At 41.7% G+C, this 19067-nt stretch overlaps 1 protein-coding gene across 1 annotated transcript in view; it reads right to left on the bottom strand.

The window, feature by feature from the left end:
* Positions 1–18681, bottom strand: part of LOC124612272 (paramyosin, long form) — a 185073-nt gene extending 166392 nt beyond the window's left edge. Inside the window, exon 1 of the mRNA XM_047140369.1 lies at positions 18538–18681. Coding sequence (XP_046996325.1) covers positions 18538–18562 — 25 coding nt within the window. The 5' untranslated portion in view covers positions 18563–18681. The remainder of the gene's footprint in view (positions 1–18537) is intronic.
* Between the last annotated feature and the right edge of the window lie 386 nt (positions 18682–19067).

Below are 19067 nucleotides of genomic sequence, written 5' to 3'. Positions count from 1 at the left end.
CACAGCACACGACGGGCTCCTGCTTACCCCAAATTTCAATATCTATTTTTGCTTTCCCTAAATCACGAGCTCATCTTTGCAATGCTTTGTATATCTGTGCTATGATTAGCTTCGATTACTCGAAACAAGTTGCTCGCGCATCAGCCATTGGGAAACGTTTGCGGGTTTGGAGGCGATATAATCTGGCGATTTAATTTCAAGGAAGCGGTTCTGGGTCTGGGGTCTGTTTTTGATGTGTGATGTGGGGGAAACATGAGCTATTCTCCTCCTTGGTTTGTCTGGGTTCGATGCGAGCTGGTTCTGAGTTTCTACAATGATGAAGATAATGAGTGAGTTCTTTAAAATTACCTGTTATAATTTCTAACATGCGACGTATAACTTATATCAGTCGTACATTCTAAATATTTGCACAGTTATCTAGCGATCACTCGACACACAGAACGTCATGGTATCCTTCCGCGTGGTGAAATGAAGTTTCATAATCCGCTCACTGTTTGTGAAATGTAAGCTGATTGTAGGGCCGGGTAATATCTTTTCAAACCATCGTGTTATAGATTCATGTTTATCAACGTCTCGTGCATGACAAATGATTGTCTTGCTAGAAGTGGTGTATTGAGATCATGTAATATTGTTACTCTGCTCGAGAAACTTGCTTGTGGGCAATGGAATGTCTGTACTGTTTCGAAAACAATAAATAAATAAATGTGGTATCTGTGTATTTGTCCCGAATTTTCTCTGAAGTATTTAGTCCTCTCCGAGTCATTCAGTTTATTATGTTACGTAACATGCTGCTGTGCCGCAATATTGTCCACACTTGTCACTGAAAGATTTGTCATATCTATACTCAGATACGACACGAGCAGTTAACTGCATTAATCATATGTTAACATTACACACAATTGACGAACACTATTGTTCTCTGCGTGAATTAAGGTTACACGTGGTGCAAGGTAAATCATCGGAGCCGTCTTGGAAGAATGACGTTTTCTGAGTACAATACACAGTGTTGTAGTATATTAGTGAGATGTCCTGTGGAACACGTGAGAGCAATGAGGTTTCTATTTGCAACAGAACGTGAGGATATTGTTTTTAACCTATATTCTGATCTAGGTAGTTTAATGAAGTGATTCGAATAAAGTGTCGCTTTCAAGTCTAAATTCAGTGACTACAGACACGAGGAATCAACGTTATTGCATGGTTTTTGGCTATGAGCTGAAAACATACACACTATATAATTTTTGCGATAGATCCTTCTTTAATGATTACCTACTATTTAACGTTGCGCCTTTGTTAAGTAAGTGTGTGTGTGTGTCTGCGACTATTTCGTTATATATTTGTGGTCGGACTTCGTTTATAATTTATTTTTGGTGCTAAATATTCATATATCACAGCATAGCTTAATAGTTTAGGGCTTTACTTAATTGATGATGGTAGTAGTTCATTTTTATTACACAACACGCCACTTACGCAATGAATCGGTACACATAGTTGACTATAAAGCAAGCGTACATAGCGTTTCAAAAGAAGACTGATGAGAACACGACGGCAGACAAGCCGCTTGTTTACAGTGTACAGTCATCCCCTCTCGGAAGTTCATGCTTTACTGATGGAACATACAGCAGACGATTCCTGGCGTTCATCTTAAGGATGGACTTCCATCACGGAAACTTCCCGTCACCTCAACAGGATAACCATTAAATACTTCGCAACTTATTCACGCGAATCGACATCAGAAGGTGTTTTCGTGTGGGAAGTATCAGGGTTATCAAGTCACTTTGTGCAAGAGACTACGCCCACTGAAAAAAAACTGTCAACACTGTCCTCGCATCGAAAGATTTAACGAACTACGCAAGACATTCGAGTCTAAATGTGTGACTCTATTATCAGTTAACTAGTAATATGTACCGTTTCATTAATAATAAATAGAATTATATTAGTTGCTTGTTACCCTGATGTGTTATTGTGAGCCAGTATTTGCGCTGTATGTAGGCTCACAAATACATTTTAATGATCAAATGTAGTACGATGCACGGAATGTACTTCAAATGCCCATAAATAAAAGAGTCGTCGACGGCGAGGGCATTATAAATGTACCAAACGCTCGTAAAAGACAAGTACGGGGAAGGAAATCTGTTGCCTCCATTTAGAGGAACGATTTCGGCATTTGCCGTAAACGATTGAGAGGAAACTACGGAAAATCTAAACGTGGATGGTGGGACGGGGAAGTGAGCCCATATTTTCGCGACGCATGTCATTTCGTTTATTGCAGAGTTCCGGTCTGATAAGAAAACCATGCATAGCATCACTTAAATCTAACTTCAGGCTTCAGTCTCAGGTGTCTTTTTAAATTTTCTATTTAATTTTCATTCTTTTTTTAATTCGTCTCTGCAACATATGATGAAAAATAGTCTGGAATAATGTAATGTAGGCATAACAATATTAGAAACATACAGTCGTCGATACGCGTGTAAATGAAGTCGAAAGAAGTGTGGTCCCGTCTCTACAGGGTATCTGATAAGTCCTTGTACTCCTCTTGACAATGACACAGCCACTCATTTAAATGAGCAGTCTCCGCTGAAATCAGTTCGCGAAATAGCAATTGAACTTCAGCTACCACAGCGAACAACGCATGGCCACACTAAGAAAAAAAAAATCTGGTCTGCGATAGCATCACGATACATGTCCGCGCCACCTTTTTTGAAACGCTACGTGAATGGAAATTCTTAGTTGGACGTATTAGAAATGTGGTTAATATGTCAACTGGAAAGGAATGGAATTATGGATGATGTGTAGTTACTGCAGGACGGAGCTCCAGCAGAATTTGCTGTTAAGTCGCGTAACTCCCTTGATGAGTAATGTCGCTAGATTGAGTGTGGGTCAGCAACATCTCCAGCCCCGTGAAGCGACCACGCGAAGCCCTGACCTTACCACGCCACACAAATTATGGCGAATAATCAAGTCCCATGTCTCTCAACGGCTATACAGAAGTATTAAAGAAAGGTCAAAAACTGTTGAGGAAGCCTGTAGAAGCCTTGTATAAGGCACGATGGTGCACATACAGATCCTCTGTATACATGGCTTTTATATGTAAGGACTCCAATGTATAATATACTATTCGTATTTTTATTTCTTTCTAGCTGGCACTTGCGAATAGCATAATAGGGCGAATCTGAGACCTTTAATAAGTACAGTTAATAACGTCCAGGTGCAATACGTTATCATTTCTAAAATAATGATTGCTTCTGGGGGTGTGGGGTTTCTTGGAACTCGTGGGATGTATCAGAGGAAAAATACCAAAAAGTACTTAACATTAAAGGGAAATGTAAACGATATATTATTCTGGTACGGACATCTCGAAAGGATGAGTGAAGGAAGCTCAGCAAACGTAGTGTAGGATTGTGTTTCCCGGGAATAATGACGCGAAGTTGTAAGCCTCGTAGCATGAAGGTGTTTATGGTGCGAGGACCACAAGAGGAGTAGCAATATCAATGGGTGACAATGGGGCGGCGACAGCCATCCAACTTTCGCATTATTACACACATAATGATGACTCAAGAGTAACAGGATTGGATTGTTACCCGTTCATCCACCGCTAAGACTTTAACGTGACGACGTCAGTCCTAAAAATAACAGTTTATCGATAGCTAAAAAGACAATCCGTGTTATGTAACAAAACAAACAGACAAAGCAGTTCCGTATAAGAATTTCTAACGTGACAATAAAATCCGTAAACAATGCATGTGAGAAACTTATACACCGCAGTTAATGAAAGACGAATCTTCTTTTGTGCACTTACGAGAGATGTGAGTCTTATTTCGGAGAAAAACTGCAAATGAAGTTAAAATTTAGAAATAAAAAGATAATAAATCCGATAATCACTTTATGCGCCCCGCCTTATCGGTACTAGTCATTGTAAGTGAAGCACGAAATTCTTGGCAACAGTTTGATGTAAAGACATTACATAGTACTAACCAAACAGGAAGATGACTAGTCCGAGAAGCGGACAATGATTCATAGCTGAACGGCCTCTGATCAGTGATACCTGCCAGGGGTCATAGCCTGCACTCATCTGCCAAGTAGTTGCCTCCCATTGTCATCTTGTGATGTGGTCGCCTTAAACGTCTTCCGTGTCGACAAGAGGTTTGCGAGCGAAAGCTGCCGAGACGCTGACTCTCTTCCCCACAATGGTACTGTCTCGTCACGTCGTATTAGTGGCTTGGCCGTGATTACGTCAACCGGAACACCGAAAGAGTAACGGATACCAAATACGCCAGTGGAACTTCGAGCTCTGTCTATCCAATAAGAAGCCTTTACCATTCAGAGGTTCACGAGGAAATCTCACGTGAGCCTTAATTAACACTATAACAACTTAGTCTGTGATCCCTACACTTGTTCCCATAATGTTTTCTTTACTTGTTGCCTCACTATATTCGTCTTTGTAACTGCCACGGCTAATTTGGATGGCCCAGTGGTTCTCGGGGTGGAGTCACACGGACTGAACCCGGGTGGCGACTGAAACTTTCACCCTGGTATCTGGCCTGCGAGAGGAGGTTTATGATGACCAGAATGGTTCAAAATGGTTCAAATGGCTCTGAGCACTATGGGACTCAACTGCTGAGGTCATAAGTCCCCTAGAACTTAGAACTACTTAAACCTAACTAACCTAAGGACATCACACACATCCATGCCCGAGGCAGGATTCGAACCTGCGACCGTAGCAGTCGCGCGGCTCCGGACTGAGCGCCTAGAACCGCTACACCACCGAGGCCGGCGATGACCAGAATGCTTCAACCTCTCCGCAGTGTCTCGTGGAGCGAGGAAATGGGTCGCTTCTGACGGTGACGACTCAACCAGATGAGGACATCTAACTTGCTAGCTGCTTGGTGCTCTTTGAGGTCTCTACACCTAATTTCACTCCACAACACTGTACTTTATACGCACATACCACAGTCTTCATCTGGTAGTAGTTAAGTGCAAAATTACGATACTAAGGTCCGGTGTTCGGTCCGCAGTACTACCGAGGATATTTTGTGTCACTTAATGGCTGCTCTGAGCACTGGTAAGATTTGTTATTGTGAAAAATGCCAAACTATATCACGATTCGCGTCCACATTAGACTGTATATTCCCCAATAACTGGATGTGTAGGCCATTTCAAAGATAAGAGGAAGCGAAAGGCATACCACCTGCAATAGGAACGCCTAACAAAATACTGCAGTGTTAAAGCGAACCGTCGGGCTAAGGACAGCTGTACCTTTCCTTCAGTAAAGAAGTGTTCTTACGATACATCAGTACCATGACCCGAAGGAAAAGCGATGACGTGTACGAAGACGAAATCCCTTCCAGTTAAACGCTTGAACTTACCCTTGGTACCTACCAGCCAAAAGTGTCACAAGATTTTACTTAATTTTATTAAATTCCACATAATGAATTCGGTGTCTTAGAGTTTGTTTTCGCTTGACCTAAAAGTTTTTTCAAACATATGCATTCAACTGGAAGCAACGAAGGATTATTATTTAACAACCCATCGTAAAAGCCATCTTTGATGGCAGAGCGCGACCTCGAACTAAATACTAATGACTCGGAATGTGGTCTCTGCTTCTTTCAATGAGCCATCCTGATACATACCGTATTTTACGGACTATAAGATGTACCTTAATTTTTAGGCAGCTTTTTTAAAAATAACATGTTTACCATTTTTATTTTTGGATTGAAAAACCAAACTAAAAATTTCTTTGTTTAGAAAACCGAACTGACCTTTAAAAATCCCTGAAAATCATCATCTGAACTTTCTTCATCTTATTTCTCTTCTTCTTCTTCTTCTTCTTCTTATTCTTATTCTTATTCTTATTCTTATTCTTATTCTTCCTCTTCGTCGTCGTCGTTGTCCTATTCGCATATAAGATGGTCGTCACTGTCATCGAGAGCGTTACTTATGCCGTACTTCTTGAAAGATTAAACAATAATTATTCTCACTCTAGACGACGATTGTTTCACCCACTGACACTTGTTTGATTGTAGGTCGTTTAGGTCGTTTTAAAGCTCCCTTCGGCGTGAATTCATGTTTGGTTTCATCCATCATCCATTTGTTCCATTCCTTTGTCATATACGCTTTAAATGGTTTATTTCTCGAGACATCAAGAGGTTGCAGTTGTGAAGTAAGTCCTCCCGGAATAACAGGAATCTCTGTAATTCCCTGTCACAATTTCTCTTTCATAAAATTTTTGAAATTCTATTAAACTGATATAGCACAAGAAGAGAACTCGTCTTCAATAAAGCATCTTCCCTTCCCTCTCACATTCTGTTAATACATCATTTCACACTAGCCTCGTCCACGCAACCCTTGTCATGTACGTGAACAACACTTGGCGGTACTCCAGAAGGTTTTGACATTGTTTTGTGCTTGAGATTCGTTGGGTTAAGTTTAGTGCCGTCAGCACAACATGAAAGGATAACAGTGTAGTGCATTTTGTGTGTCCACTTGTTTTTATAATCACAGTTTTAGCTTTTTTCATGGGAAGAGTTCTGTTACTCGACAAATCAAATGTCATGGGAGTTTCGTCCTTATTCGCTATTTAGGTTAGTCCCACATTGGTTTTCTTCCGATATTGAATAATAAGGCGATGGAAGGATAATATTTTCTGTTCATACTCTTGTGGTAGTTTCTGAGATATTTTGGTTTTGGTTTGTACGCTAAAAGTCCATGATGCTCATAAACATGTAGCACCAACCAAGTCCACTCTAAGTCAAATAAGTTCCACTGCAGCGTTAGCTTAAGAGTGTGTATTTGAATAATTTTTGTATTAATTCCAATGCCGTTTTGACTGTGTCCTTGAATACATTTCAATACGTCATTTTCTAGTCTTGGCCATTTTGCATTCAGTCCTCTGTTTGCACATTTAGTCTTCCTCATTTTTTTTCAGTTCTTCTTTACTATCCCGCCAACCACGAATGATGATTATCTGTTGGTGGAAGGCCGAAATACGCTCGGCTGGTCTGTTTCCATGTTCTGCTGCATGTGCTGTTACTAGTACTTTCAATTTATAGCCCGTATCGTATGAATACCTTTTATTTTTTCCATTACGAAAAGACTACTAACAAAGATATTGTATTGTTACGAATAACACAAATCACTTTCAATTGAAGATCACTTGCAGCGTAAACTGCAATGACCATTCATAGGCTATGACAGTGTTAGCAAGCTTGTGAATCACCGCAACTAATGTTCGTCGCATTAGTGCACTGCTGCTGCCAGTCCAGTCCCATGTTGCTAGACAGAGTTCCCGCGGCATGAATACATGGCCATTTTTAAGAGTGGCGGGAATTTGAAGATAAGCACTGCACATTTTTATATCAGTTTAGATTATAAGACGAATTTTTGAGGCAATTTTTCGAAGAAAAGAGTGCGTCTTATAGTCCGTAAAATACGGCAGCTCAATTGATTTAGTGGAACCGAAGAAGAACCTCTAAGGAGTATTAGTCATCGCGCCACCTCGCTAGGTCATCCGAAAGTAACGGGAAAATAGTAACTACGAGTTACCACAGCGCCTATCACCAAGTTCACAGCTGTTAAATAATTTAATGCGTGCATACCACTTTCAACGTTTATAAAGAAAAGAATTTTTTTTATAATCTTTAGAAGGAGTTAAGCCATTCGACTTACGTTTGGGAAAAGAAAGGATATAACTCCCTGTGGACCTTCTTGATTTAGGTTCGTATGAGTACATAGATAGTTCCTCTAAGAACAACATGGCGGATTTCAGAACGCCTCTCCACTGAGAATGCCATGTATCGTTTTCACGGCCATGTCTGAAATTATCTGAACAACCAAGTTGTGATGTGCCTAAAGCTTTCGACTCAACTGGTCCGAGAAGTTTTTCGCAGAAACTTGAAGTTTTTGGTTGTCAAGATAATACGAGTAAATGTTCGGTTTCATACTGGGCTGATACGAAACAAAGTCTCGTGCTGGATAATTCGTGCATTTTTGCGATGAATCTTATTCTGAACGAGGACAAATTACTACCAGTGATCTACATGTTCGACATAGGAAGCGCTTAAGTTATTGTTATATACAAATCTCACACTGGCAAAGTATGATACAACCATCATAATCAAGCCCAATAAAGATGCAACACTAAACGAAATATACAGAAAAATAATAGTTGGTTTTTGGTAAATACACTGTTCATTGAATTCTGTACGGAGCACAATATATCATCCTCGTTGACAACAGAGCACGGGAAAATGTTGCACACGTTTTCAGATGCGTGTGATCAGGAACAATTGTGCTGTGCGGTAAGTCCTGATTTGAGTGAGGAAAGCATAAGGAAGATGCATCACTTTTCATACTTAGATTGACTATTGTAATATTAAATAATGTTCTGCAACAGTTCCACACATAGACACAAGTACACGTTGTAAAGGAAAGTGCGCTTTGGACAACATCTGTTGTGCGTCTTGAAATCTTGCGTAGTCAGCTGTTAAAAAAATAGTTACACTACTGACGGTCCCACAATAAGTTTATTCTCTTACTATGGTTTTTGTGACGAACGAGTCACAGTTTGAAGATAAAATAAATTAGCACCCTTGGGCATGGGTGTGTGTGTTTGTCCTTAGGGTAATTTAGGTTAACTAGTGTGTAAGCTTAGGGACTGATGACCTTAGCAGTTAAGTCCCATAAGATCTCACACACATTTGAACATTTTTGAAACTACTATCACGCTCCCCGTCCTATGACGTTTGCACCGAACACGCAGCTAAATAAACTTCCATTATCTTTGTTCCGGCTGAACTAGAGTTCCATCGCAATGGCCTAGATGTTGTCGGTCTGTTAAAGCATAATCAAGCTTCCTTTTTCTTTAAAAGCATACACCTGTTACAGTAAATAAATATAGTTTATGATCCGATGTAACACACACACACACACACACACACACACACACACACACACACACACAAGACAGAGGTCACGTATAGCATTATGATTTTAGTTTTCAGTATGACATTTCAATTTGAAGATCGGACCTGCGTGAAGTTTATTGACAATTTTGTTCCTTGTGCAGGAAAGTAAAACCGTAACTGAGAATGAAATAAAATTTACGACACAAAAGTATGCAGCTAGGTTTTTAAGTTTATTTTTGATTTTTTGGCAACAATATAACAATAACTCCGGAATTCATAGAGCAGTTTCTTACTGAATCTTTGGAGCTCGGCGAAGGCAGCCTCTGGCCAACACTGTAGTGGAAGATGTTTCCCCAGTCCCTGCATGTTTGTTTAATATACGTTTTATTCTACCATGCGTATCGGTTGCCAACCAGTTTATTTGTTGGTAGAGACGGTTGTGAAGCTGAAGGGGTAATGTAGAAGGCGAAAGCGGGTGCTGGCGCGTGGCCCACGGTCGTGGAAACCTGCCAAGGGGCGGCCCAAACTAATGTCTGCGACGGGCGGAAAGAGGCAGCGAGGGTTCGCTCACTACAAAACACTGTGCGAGGACTTCGGAATTTATTCTGACGTCTCGGTGTCTGGACTCTCCTACACTGTGTAGCCTCTGCTTGGCCCCCACGTTGACCCTCACCGCTTCACTTTCCGTGGCATTCTGGTTGCGGGAAAAGATTCAGTAGACGTGGGGTGGAGCTTAGCTCAGGCACTCGTGAATGTTGTCGCCTTGTAATGTCCCCACAGAAAATACCCTCTACCACGCACCAATTAATCATTTTCAATCAAACGATCCACATTCATTCACTTTGGAAAAGTTATCTGATCTGATTTTCTCGTAATATATGCGGCGACAGCTCGACGACGCCAAAGTATTTTCTAGTGCGTTTATTCTTTGAAATAACAGAGATGCATATATGCACTCTCCATGGTTGTTAAGAGGGGTAACTAGAGCAGCTTCTGGAGTATCTGTCGAGGGATTGACGTGTTTTTGAGAGATACATATTCTGCTTTTCTTCTCGCTAAAGCGAGCCAATTAACATTTATGCCGCTAGCGGTTTGTTTGAGGAGAAAGAGACTGTAAAAGGAAAATAATTAAGGCGTGGAATCACCGGACATCTGGATATGTAATGGGGATGGATTTAATATACAATTTCCTCCATAAATAAAGTTTGTGACTTTTTTGTTCTGGAGTGAATGAACGAATGAGTTTTTTCTGAATCATTTGATGATCACGTTGGCCCTGTAATTAGTGGGGAAGAGAGCCCGCAGTCAGTGAGTCTGTGTTAAATCGTCCAAAAAGGCTTCGTACACATCTGGAATTCGCAATCTTTCGTAAAAGGAACAAATTGTCCAAACGATTGATTCTCCCGACTGACTGCAGTATTTAATAGTAATAATAAATGTAAAGATCTCTTACAGCAAGCCAGCCGCTGATTACCAAGACGAAGGACTCCACCAAAGATCCTATTTGGTTGATTTCACGTAATGAAATATTATATTAAAAAACTGTACATAGATAAAGGAGAGAAAGACAGAGAGGGAATGAAAATATAGATAATACTAATAATCCTCCATTAGTCTAATTTTCCGCCTGTCTTATCACGGATCAGCCAAGAACGGGGAGGGCCTTAGTTTACTGTATAGATTTATGAGTGAAGGTGAAGGGATCTTAAAGACAACAGATACACGTCTATACAGACAAGACATTACACAGAGATAGCGGCTAGCTGCATTCATCATCAATTCTTAGATAAAGAGACGGCAACTTATTATCCGAACATTTAAAAATGTTAAAGCCTTCTGAAAGAACCTCAGTCCGGAGTCTCTTTCACTGAGCAGCCGATTGTGCTCTGTTTCGGTCAAATGTTTGACCGGAACGGAAATAAGATTCCCTAGGAATTACAAAATGTACTTTTGTCCGAATTTCCATAGCCAAAAAAGAGCGGGAAATGGATAAATGGGGTTGACCAGGGCGAGTCCACTTTTGAAAAAAAGTGGTTTAATTCCGAAAGTAATCTGGATAATTAACAAAAACTTAATTAGTGATTTGAGGAAAAACAAATATTTTTCTAGCAGCTGCTGCTAACTATGTAAATGAAGTATTAAAATGTCCATCTCTTCAAGGCCTAATTATTTCGTGCATAAAAATTTACATTGGTGTCATATTTAACTGTCAATAAAAAGAAATGAAATAAAAAAAAGTTGAAAGACGAAACGGTTAAATGTTTAGTGAAATGATTTGTCTAAAAGTAAGAAATAAAATAGATTACAGAGACGTTTGACTCACCTCTGAATGATGCTCGAAATCACGTACAGTAAGTGAGCGCCGACTGAGAATTTAAAGTTCAATGTTTATCTCAGAATCTAAGAATTTTAAAGAGTACTGGAGGATATCTGTCTGGTGGATTATGTAACTTGTACAGTCTCGTTTGCTCTAAATGATTTCATGCAGCATTCAGAAGCGCATCATATGCATGTATATGAAAATGAATTCGTGACTTTGGAATAGCATTCAACTATACAAATATGTCTGCCTCCGTAGCTGAGCGGTTAGGATGGCTGACTGCCACTTGGAGGGACCAGGTTCAATTCCCGGTACTGTCAGAGAGTTTTCCATGCTGGTAGTACTGAAACTGAGTGCACTCAGTCTCGTGATGGCAGCTGAGGAGGAATCTGAATGACAAGTAGCAGTTCTAAAGTCTGCGAAGCCTAAACAGTCAGGGGGGCGCTGTGCTGACCCTCACGTCCCTTCATAATGCAACCTAATGACGCCGTTGGCCGAGGACCACACGGCAGTGTGTCGGTTATGATTGATCGCTCTGCGTCAGAGATGCGGAGAAATACAATTACAACAATGTTCCGTCCTGTATAAGTCAGTTATCTTACGTAGGGGCCTCAAAACAGCTTCAGTTTCGCCAAAGGCAAGACATGACTATACTATAGTCCAAAAGATCTTTCGATAATTTAGACTACAGATGACTTAGATGATCCTGTCATCTGTTTCGTGCATCTCCCCGGAGTGTTAGCGATTTAGCAGATAACTACAAATGATTCAGATGCTTACAGCGCTGTAGGTTGTTTGCAATGAACCGTATAACAATTTATTTTTTCTTATAAGTTTTAAATAAATTGCCCTGCGTAAATCATCTGCTTGGGTATGAGGAAAACTTGTGGAGCTGTTGAAAGCAATGGACAATATACTTAGCACAGAATTTGGTTGAAGGGTGAACATAGCGCTGAAGAAAGTAAAAGAGAGTAATAGTAAGAAGAATAACGACTTTATTAAAACCAATGTTGGGAACGCTACAATAGTGGAAGAAGTGAAAGGATCCTAGCAACTAGTAACTAAGATTACACGTGAATGGCCGAAGTAATGAATACATCGTAAGTAGTTTGTCGCAGGTAAAGAAAGTTTCGTTAAGAAAAAGAGTTCTACTGGTATCAGGTATTCATGTCAGAGTGAAGTTGAAGACTTTCCACCATGTTGGTGCAAATGATTATGGAAGTGTGTATTCTACGACGTTACAGTGAATGAAAGAGTAGTTTGTAACAGTGGAAAAACTGTTGACGTGGTGACTTATGCCTAAGGAATCCGATACCCGATAGCTGGTACCAGGACTGATATGAGGGCGGATTCTGTAGAGAAAACAACCATTTATAGTTCAGGTGTAACCTAATAAACATACGTGAAAATAAATAGAACAAAATTTATAGTGCAATGGGCGATCAAAAAGTTTCCCTTTGAGGGCGTTGCTGCAGCATATAGACAAGCCAGCGCGTTTCCAATGCGGTTATGTAACTATCGACATGTAGGCAAGGAGTTAGTGTAGCCTTCGAACGGAAAAACTTTGATCGCCACTTACACAAACTGCAGAGTCAGTAGTTGAGTAATTGGTTAAAGGGTTTGTACTAGTTTTGTGGTGGCAGAGACTAGTTCTCGAACAAGCATTTTCGTAATACTAGCAATTTTTTGGTAATGTATTAAGAACTAACAGCAAATAATTAATATATAGGTATTTATTATCCACAAAAATGTGAGTAGTATGGCCTATGTTAGCTTTCCACATAATGGGCTGTAATTGTGAACGATAAATAAATAAAATATCCAAGTTCGGAAGGAGTTCCTCAAAAAGTAAGTCTGGAGCACAGCAGTGTCAGGCAGTGAAACGTGGATCACGGGGCACAGCAGTGTCAGGCAGTGAAAAGTGGATCATGGGGAACTCGGTAAAGAAGAAACTGGAAGCATTTGAAACGTGGTGAAAATGAAGAATTAAAAAAATGAAGTGGGCAGATAAACCATGAAATGCATTAGCAGCAGAGAGAGGTCTATGGAAGACAGTTAGCAGAGAAGAGATTGGTTACTGGGATATCTGGTATGGGATCCTGGAACAGACAAGCTGGCGCTGGAAAAGGCGTTAGATGGGAGAAATAGTAGCAGCAGACAAAGACAAGAATATGCCAAACAGATTTTAGAGCTTGTTGCTTGTAGCAGTTACATAGAGATGAAAATATTAGAACAAAAAAGGAGTTGATGGAGGACAGCCTCAGACAGTAGAAACACTGATGGGCTAAAAAGATTACTAGATGTATTTGTGCCGCAACTACTACGTGCTGGTGCACATTACCATTGCCTACCACGACGCCTGTCAAATCAACCGTCGTCATAACTTGTCTTGTTACCCTCCAAATGTATTTCGTTGTCCAGTATTATCTCCGCAATGGCTGCTCTTTGGATTACGACAAATCCATAATGCTACCTACTATACTGAAGACTACACGTATTCGAGCACCGCACGTCACCGCGTAACTGAAAAATGTGTTATTAATATTTTTCGTGGTCCTAACTGGAAATAAACGGTTCTGGTACAGAAAGAAGTAAATGTAATGGCGAAGAGTGTTTTCGCTTTCTCTCTCGGAGATGGCTTAGACGTGTGGCGAAATTTTGCGGGCACACTTATGGGCCTTGCTTGCAGACAGTCACCTGCCTGCCGCTGAGCTGCTGGGCGGCAGTCCAAACTAAACCGCCGGCCCCGGGAGGCGTAACCCGAGCAGGCGGGGACACCTCCTGCTGGGACTGCGGCGGACACCCGTCTGCCGTCTCGTGGCGCACTCTTCCCATCCATTTGTTTCCTACAGATACGTGTAAAAGCTCGTTGAAAATGAAACCACTGCATATTAATCTCTGACAAGGACGTGCAAAGATACTAGCGCACGGAGTATTTTCACGCATATAAGATTGCCTCTCTGGTTTTTTCACGAACTGTAGTTAGTGCTTTGTAGTCGACGGCGAATGTTCGACATAAACTGAATAGCACGTGCCCACAAGAAGGCATTATTTTCTCCATAAGCATAAACGATTTATCAGATAGTATTTCTACATTTTTCTTTAGTGACGCTGCTCGTGTCTATAAAATAGATCGTACTTGACGATAGTTAAGAAATGCAGTCGTGGCCAATATGTCCACTTGCTTTAACGTATAGTATCTCTCTTTAAACAAAATGCTCTTAACAAATAGGGAGAACCAAATAATATCCGATTACAAGGTTAGTGCAGAATCTTTGAAGCAAGTCACGTTGTTCAAGTATTTAGACGTAATATTAAGAACAGATACGAGTGGGACGAATACGTAATCAGTAATCGTAAACTATCGTCCAAGCAGTTGCAGTCCTTACCAACTGAGCATCAACGCGGAAATTGAACGAACACTGGGACACACTGCTGTGATGGTAACAAGTCGGCCTAGACAATATGAAAGTGTAATACATTTATTCGGGGAACTTTCAGTGACGATCATAAGAAAAAATGCTGCGTTGCTTTTCCGAAAATCTGCTCGGCAGGTTTAGAGATCTGATTTTTGTGAAAGGCTGTGCAACAGTTCCGGTGGCACCATCCTATACTTTACATATTAGAAGAGTAAGATAGAGATGAGGGCGTGAACAAACCGGAATGGAAAAGCGCAGGAACTCGTGAATATTGGTACGAAGTATCCCCCGCCAGCCACTGTGCAGTCACTGCTAAAAAATTTATCCACTCGCATGTGTAAATGTGTTGAAATTGCTTTTATTTTTACGCGGAGTGAGTGTCAGAGTATCCCCCTTTCAACTACTTCGTTTCCATATCTGCCCTCGGTTCTTTGTCTTCAGAAAAACAAACGAGCTACATCTTGATTAAAAATAAATAAATAAAAATAAAAAAACGAAAGGAAGTTTGGGATTTTATCTACCATCAAGATCACTACAGATGGAGCACCAGCTTAGTAAGACGATGATGATCTTCGGAATCGTTATTTGCCGTGTTAAAAGAACTGTACAGCCTTCATATGCCAAAATTTAGTGAAACCAATGAAAATCGAGGATCGGGTTTGTCTGACGAGTAACTGACTAGCGCTCTTCCAGAATCCGCGTGCAGTGTCATCGTAGCCACCTGACTCGTCTCAGGTGTCGGGAACCCTTCTCAGAGAATCGCACTGAATGAGCTTGAACTGATGTGGGAAAACTTCTCAATAATTAAAGTAACTCAGAGTCTGGTCGTGGCGCTGACTGATAACGATACAGTCCCACTGTCTCACTATATCACCACTCGCTTCGATATGTAGTAACGCCAGAAAATTATAGCATACGACGAGAAGTATGCTACAGCACTGTACTGCGATGACCATTATGCTACGTCGCTCCCTTTCGCTGCTCCACGGTGAGTCGACGACAGCCAGAGAGTTTGACAGCAGGAAAAATCGGAAGCGCTCACCGGGAGTCGAATACAGGAACCGTCGTCAAAAGTCACTGGCAGTGGTAAATCACTACCAGTTAGTAACTTATTCACTTCCAGAATGAGATTTTCACTCTGCAGCGGAGTGTGCGCTGATATGAAACTTCCTGGTAGATTAAAACTGTGTGCCCGACCGAGACTCGAACTCGGGACCTTTGCCTTTCGCGGGCAAGTGCTCTACCATCTGAGCTTCCGAAGCACGACTCACGCCCGGTACTCACAGCTTTACTTCTGCCAGTATCTCGTCTCTTACCTTCCAAACTTTACAGAAGCTCTCCTGCGAAACTTGCAGAACTAGCACTCCTGAAAGAAAGGATATTGCGGAGACATGGCTTAGCCACAGCCTGGGGGATGTTTCCAGAATGAGATTTTCACTCAGCAGCGGAGTGTGCGCTGATATGAAACTTCCTGGCAGATTAAAACTGTGTGCCCGACCGAGACTCGAACTCGGGACCTTTACCTTTCGCGGGCAAGTGCTCTACCATCTGAGCTTCCGAAGCACGACTCACGCCCGGTACTCACAGCTTTATCTCGTCTCCTACCTGAAGTAACTTATTCACTTATTAGACAGCGTAAAACAGTTTAGCTTAGTATTCAATAACGGCTTTTGCCTACAATGTTCACGCTATTTTCAAAGCTGTTGGCGTTACATACCTGTAACAGTACAGATACGCACTCCTTCAGAGACTGACGAGGCTGATGTGAAATCCATTACCTGATAAACGAGAACCCCGCGTTCGCTTTCGAGGCGATTTTGGATACCCACTACGTATATCGAACCGACAAATGGATCCCTCTCTTCCGATCTACACAGACGGTCCCTAATGTTTCATCACAGATCGCAAAGCAATCTAATAAACCGAGAATTTCACTCTGATCTACTAGTTCTATGCAAGTCTCTGCGAACCATGTCATCGAGGAGACCAGGAGAGTAAAATGAAAGTGTGCGAAATGTTCTATACCGCTAAGTCGACGCATGCGACCTCCGTTCTCCTCCTAGATAGAGACGCCCTTATCATTATGTTGAACGTTGCTTGCCTGACTCGTTGTCTCAGTGAATGTGTCTCAGACCATATAACGACAGGCGCGGCGCTCAGTCCCTAGAAAGTCCTGAGATTCGTTCCCCCATTCACCGCTTCTTTCACCTCTGAGAATGACTAATTGTTGTGAATAATATGTGCTTCGTCTGTAGTTTGGAGTCCATTTTAAATGGTGGTTTGGTTATTTTAGAAATGCCAACATGTTTTCATCCCATATTTTTGTGCATTTAAGGCAGAGCGCCTTCTGTAATGCCCTAGATGTCGAAGCCGCCTTGATATTTTTTCTCTGCTTCCGTCATACAGTATATTATATGCGTTGCAAAGCGTAAGTAGTCTACCCTGATACACGCAGCGAAGGCCAGTGCGAAAAAAAGCGTCCAATAACGCACGCTTTGCAAATGTCTTCTTTCTCTATAACGATCCGAGTCCCAACCGACATTTAGTCGTTTAGTAATTGGTGACTTCGTGTCAGCTGCAACCGAACTAGTTTTTATCGAGCGGTAAGCGTATACTCTCGCCATTGATTACAATTTAGAAATTTTCACGAATGTTGTAGGAATCAAAACAAAATTCCTCAATTAAAGATAGCGAAAGTGTCATTATTTGAAGTCTGTACTTAATTTTCGGAAGCCACAATGCTGTTCATTTATTCACTATTTACGGAAAATGAAAGTAACATGAATGTTATTGAGAAGAGGCGTCGTCTAAATACTGCTTCTCCAGGTTGTTACAAAATTTATTACGGACAGAATGTTTTATCCTTGAAGAAGTAGGTGGCGGAATGTATCGTGAACTATCGAAATTTGTGATGCTTAAAAGGTTTTGATTTTAGTTTTTTAATCCAGTGTGTTGACTGGAACTCAATACAGTTTTGACACACGTCGTTTCGATTGCTAACAAAGCTCTTCATTCACTGCACACATTTTTGAGTTTGAAATAACGAAAGTGAACAACAAAACTTTGGGGTAGGTGACTAATACTCGTAATAGAATATTTGGGATTATAACTGAAGATCGTCCTCTAGTCTACACATCGGCTTTTAACATTATGCTACACAGTTCTGCATCGCGATTACTGGATCTGCTTTGTATTTGCGATAACAGGTAAAGAGTGGAGAATTTGACGAAACAAGTTACATTTTTAGTTTTATTAGCGGTACGGACTTACGGTCTACGTACAAGCAAATTATGTTTTATGAATCACTATCTCAGTTACACAGTTTTTATGGTCAACACTAATTGTATGCGCGTATGTGATTAGCAACACGTGAATGTATGAAAAAGATGTAGAGTTTAAAGTCGTAATGTACACAACATAGCATTGTAACTTCCTGGCAGATTAAAACTGTGTGCCCGACCGAGAAGTGAACACGGGACTTTTACATGAGACTTTCTCTGGGAAGAGTGGCGTTTATCCTTTCAGGAATTTGGAGGTGACTGGTTGCACAGCAGCTATAGCTACATAGATCTGAATATGATCTTGTTAGATCGAAAGCAATATTCTCCGTGAAAACAGGTGGAAGATAAAGGTTAATAGTAATAGACCAGCGCGTAACACTGGAAGAACAAGTCCCTATCTTGGTTTCTTTTGCAAATCGAGAGTCTGAAAGCATGGAGAACGTCCAATGCAAACAGGTGGCCGACTCGGTTTCCCGGGCAACGAGGCGTGAACGCGCGCCAGCAACAAGTGGGCGGCGAATTTTATCACCCGCGGTCTCTTAAGTGTAAGTTATGTAACAGCTAGTAGCCAGTGGCGACGCCGCCTGCACGCGCTAGCGGCGGCAGAGCTCCCTTACCGAGCTCTGATGCAGAGGCCTCCATTGTGCGGTGTGTGGCAGAGGGTGGTGTACGCAGGGACGGACGACGGCTGGCGGCTGGGCACTGCGCTGGGCTGGGCACGCACTGCTCACGCACGCTGCGTACGCAGACTGAGGGGTCTGGGCGGCAGCCGGCTATTGGTGGGGCGCGGGGCGCTCCTGTCCTCTCTCTGTAATTAAGGCGCTGATTAAAATAACTCGAAAGCCCATTGTGTGCTGGACGGGCAGCCTTGGGAGATGCATGGCCGCGATACCCGCCCCGGCGACAGCCTCGCCAAAGAAGCACCGTGGAACGCCAGCCACTGCCCCATAAACTCACCGGCAAAGCGCTCACTACAACTTACCGCGCTTCGCGGGACGTGCCTGAAGAAGAAGAAAAAAAAAACTGAAAAATAGAAGCGGCACCCGTAAATCCGAGAAGCAAAAGTGGCGGAAAGCCAAAGAGACCACATAGTCACTGTATAGTACGTTTTGAGGACCGTGTTTTTTCCAGTGGAGGCCGTCGGCCA

This window comes from Schistocerca americana, chromosome 4 (assembly GCF_021461395.2).
Source record: "Schistocerca americana isolate TAMUIC-IGC-003095 chromosome 4, iqSchAmer2.1, whole genome shotgun sequence".
Classification (NCBI taxonomy): Eukaryota; Metazoa; Arthropoda; class Insecta; order Orthoptera; family Acrididae; genus Schistocerca; species Schistocerca americana.
This window is presented reverse-complemented; position numbering and strand designations above follow the sequence as displayed.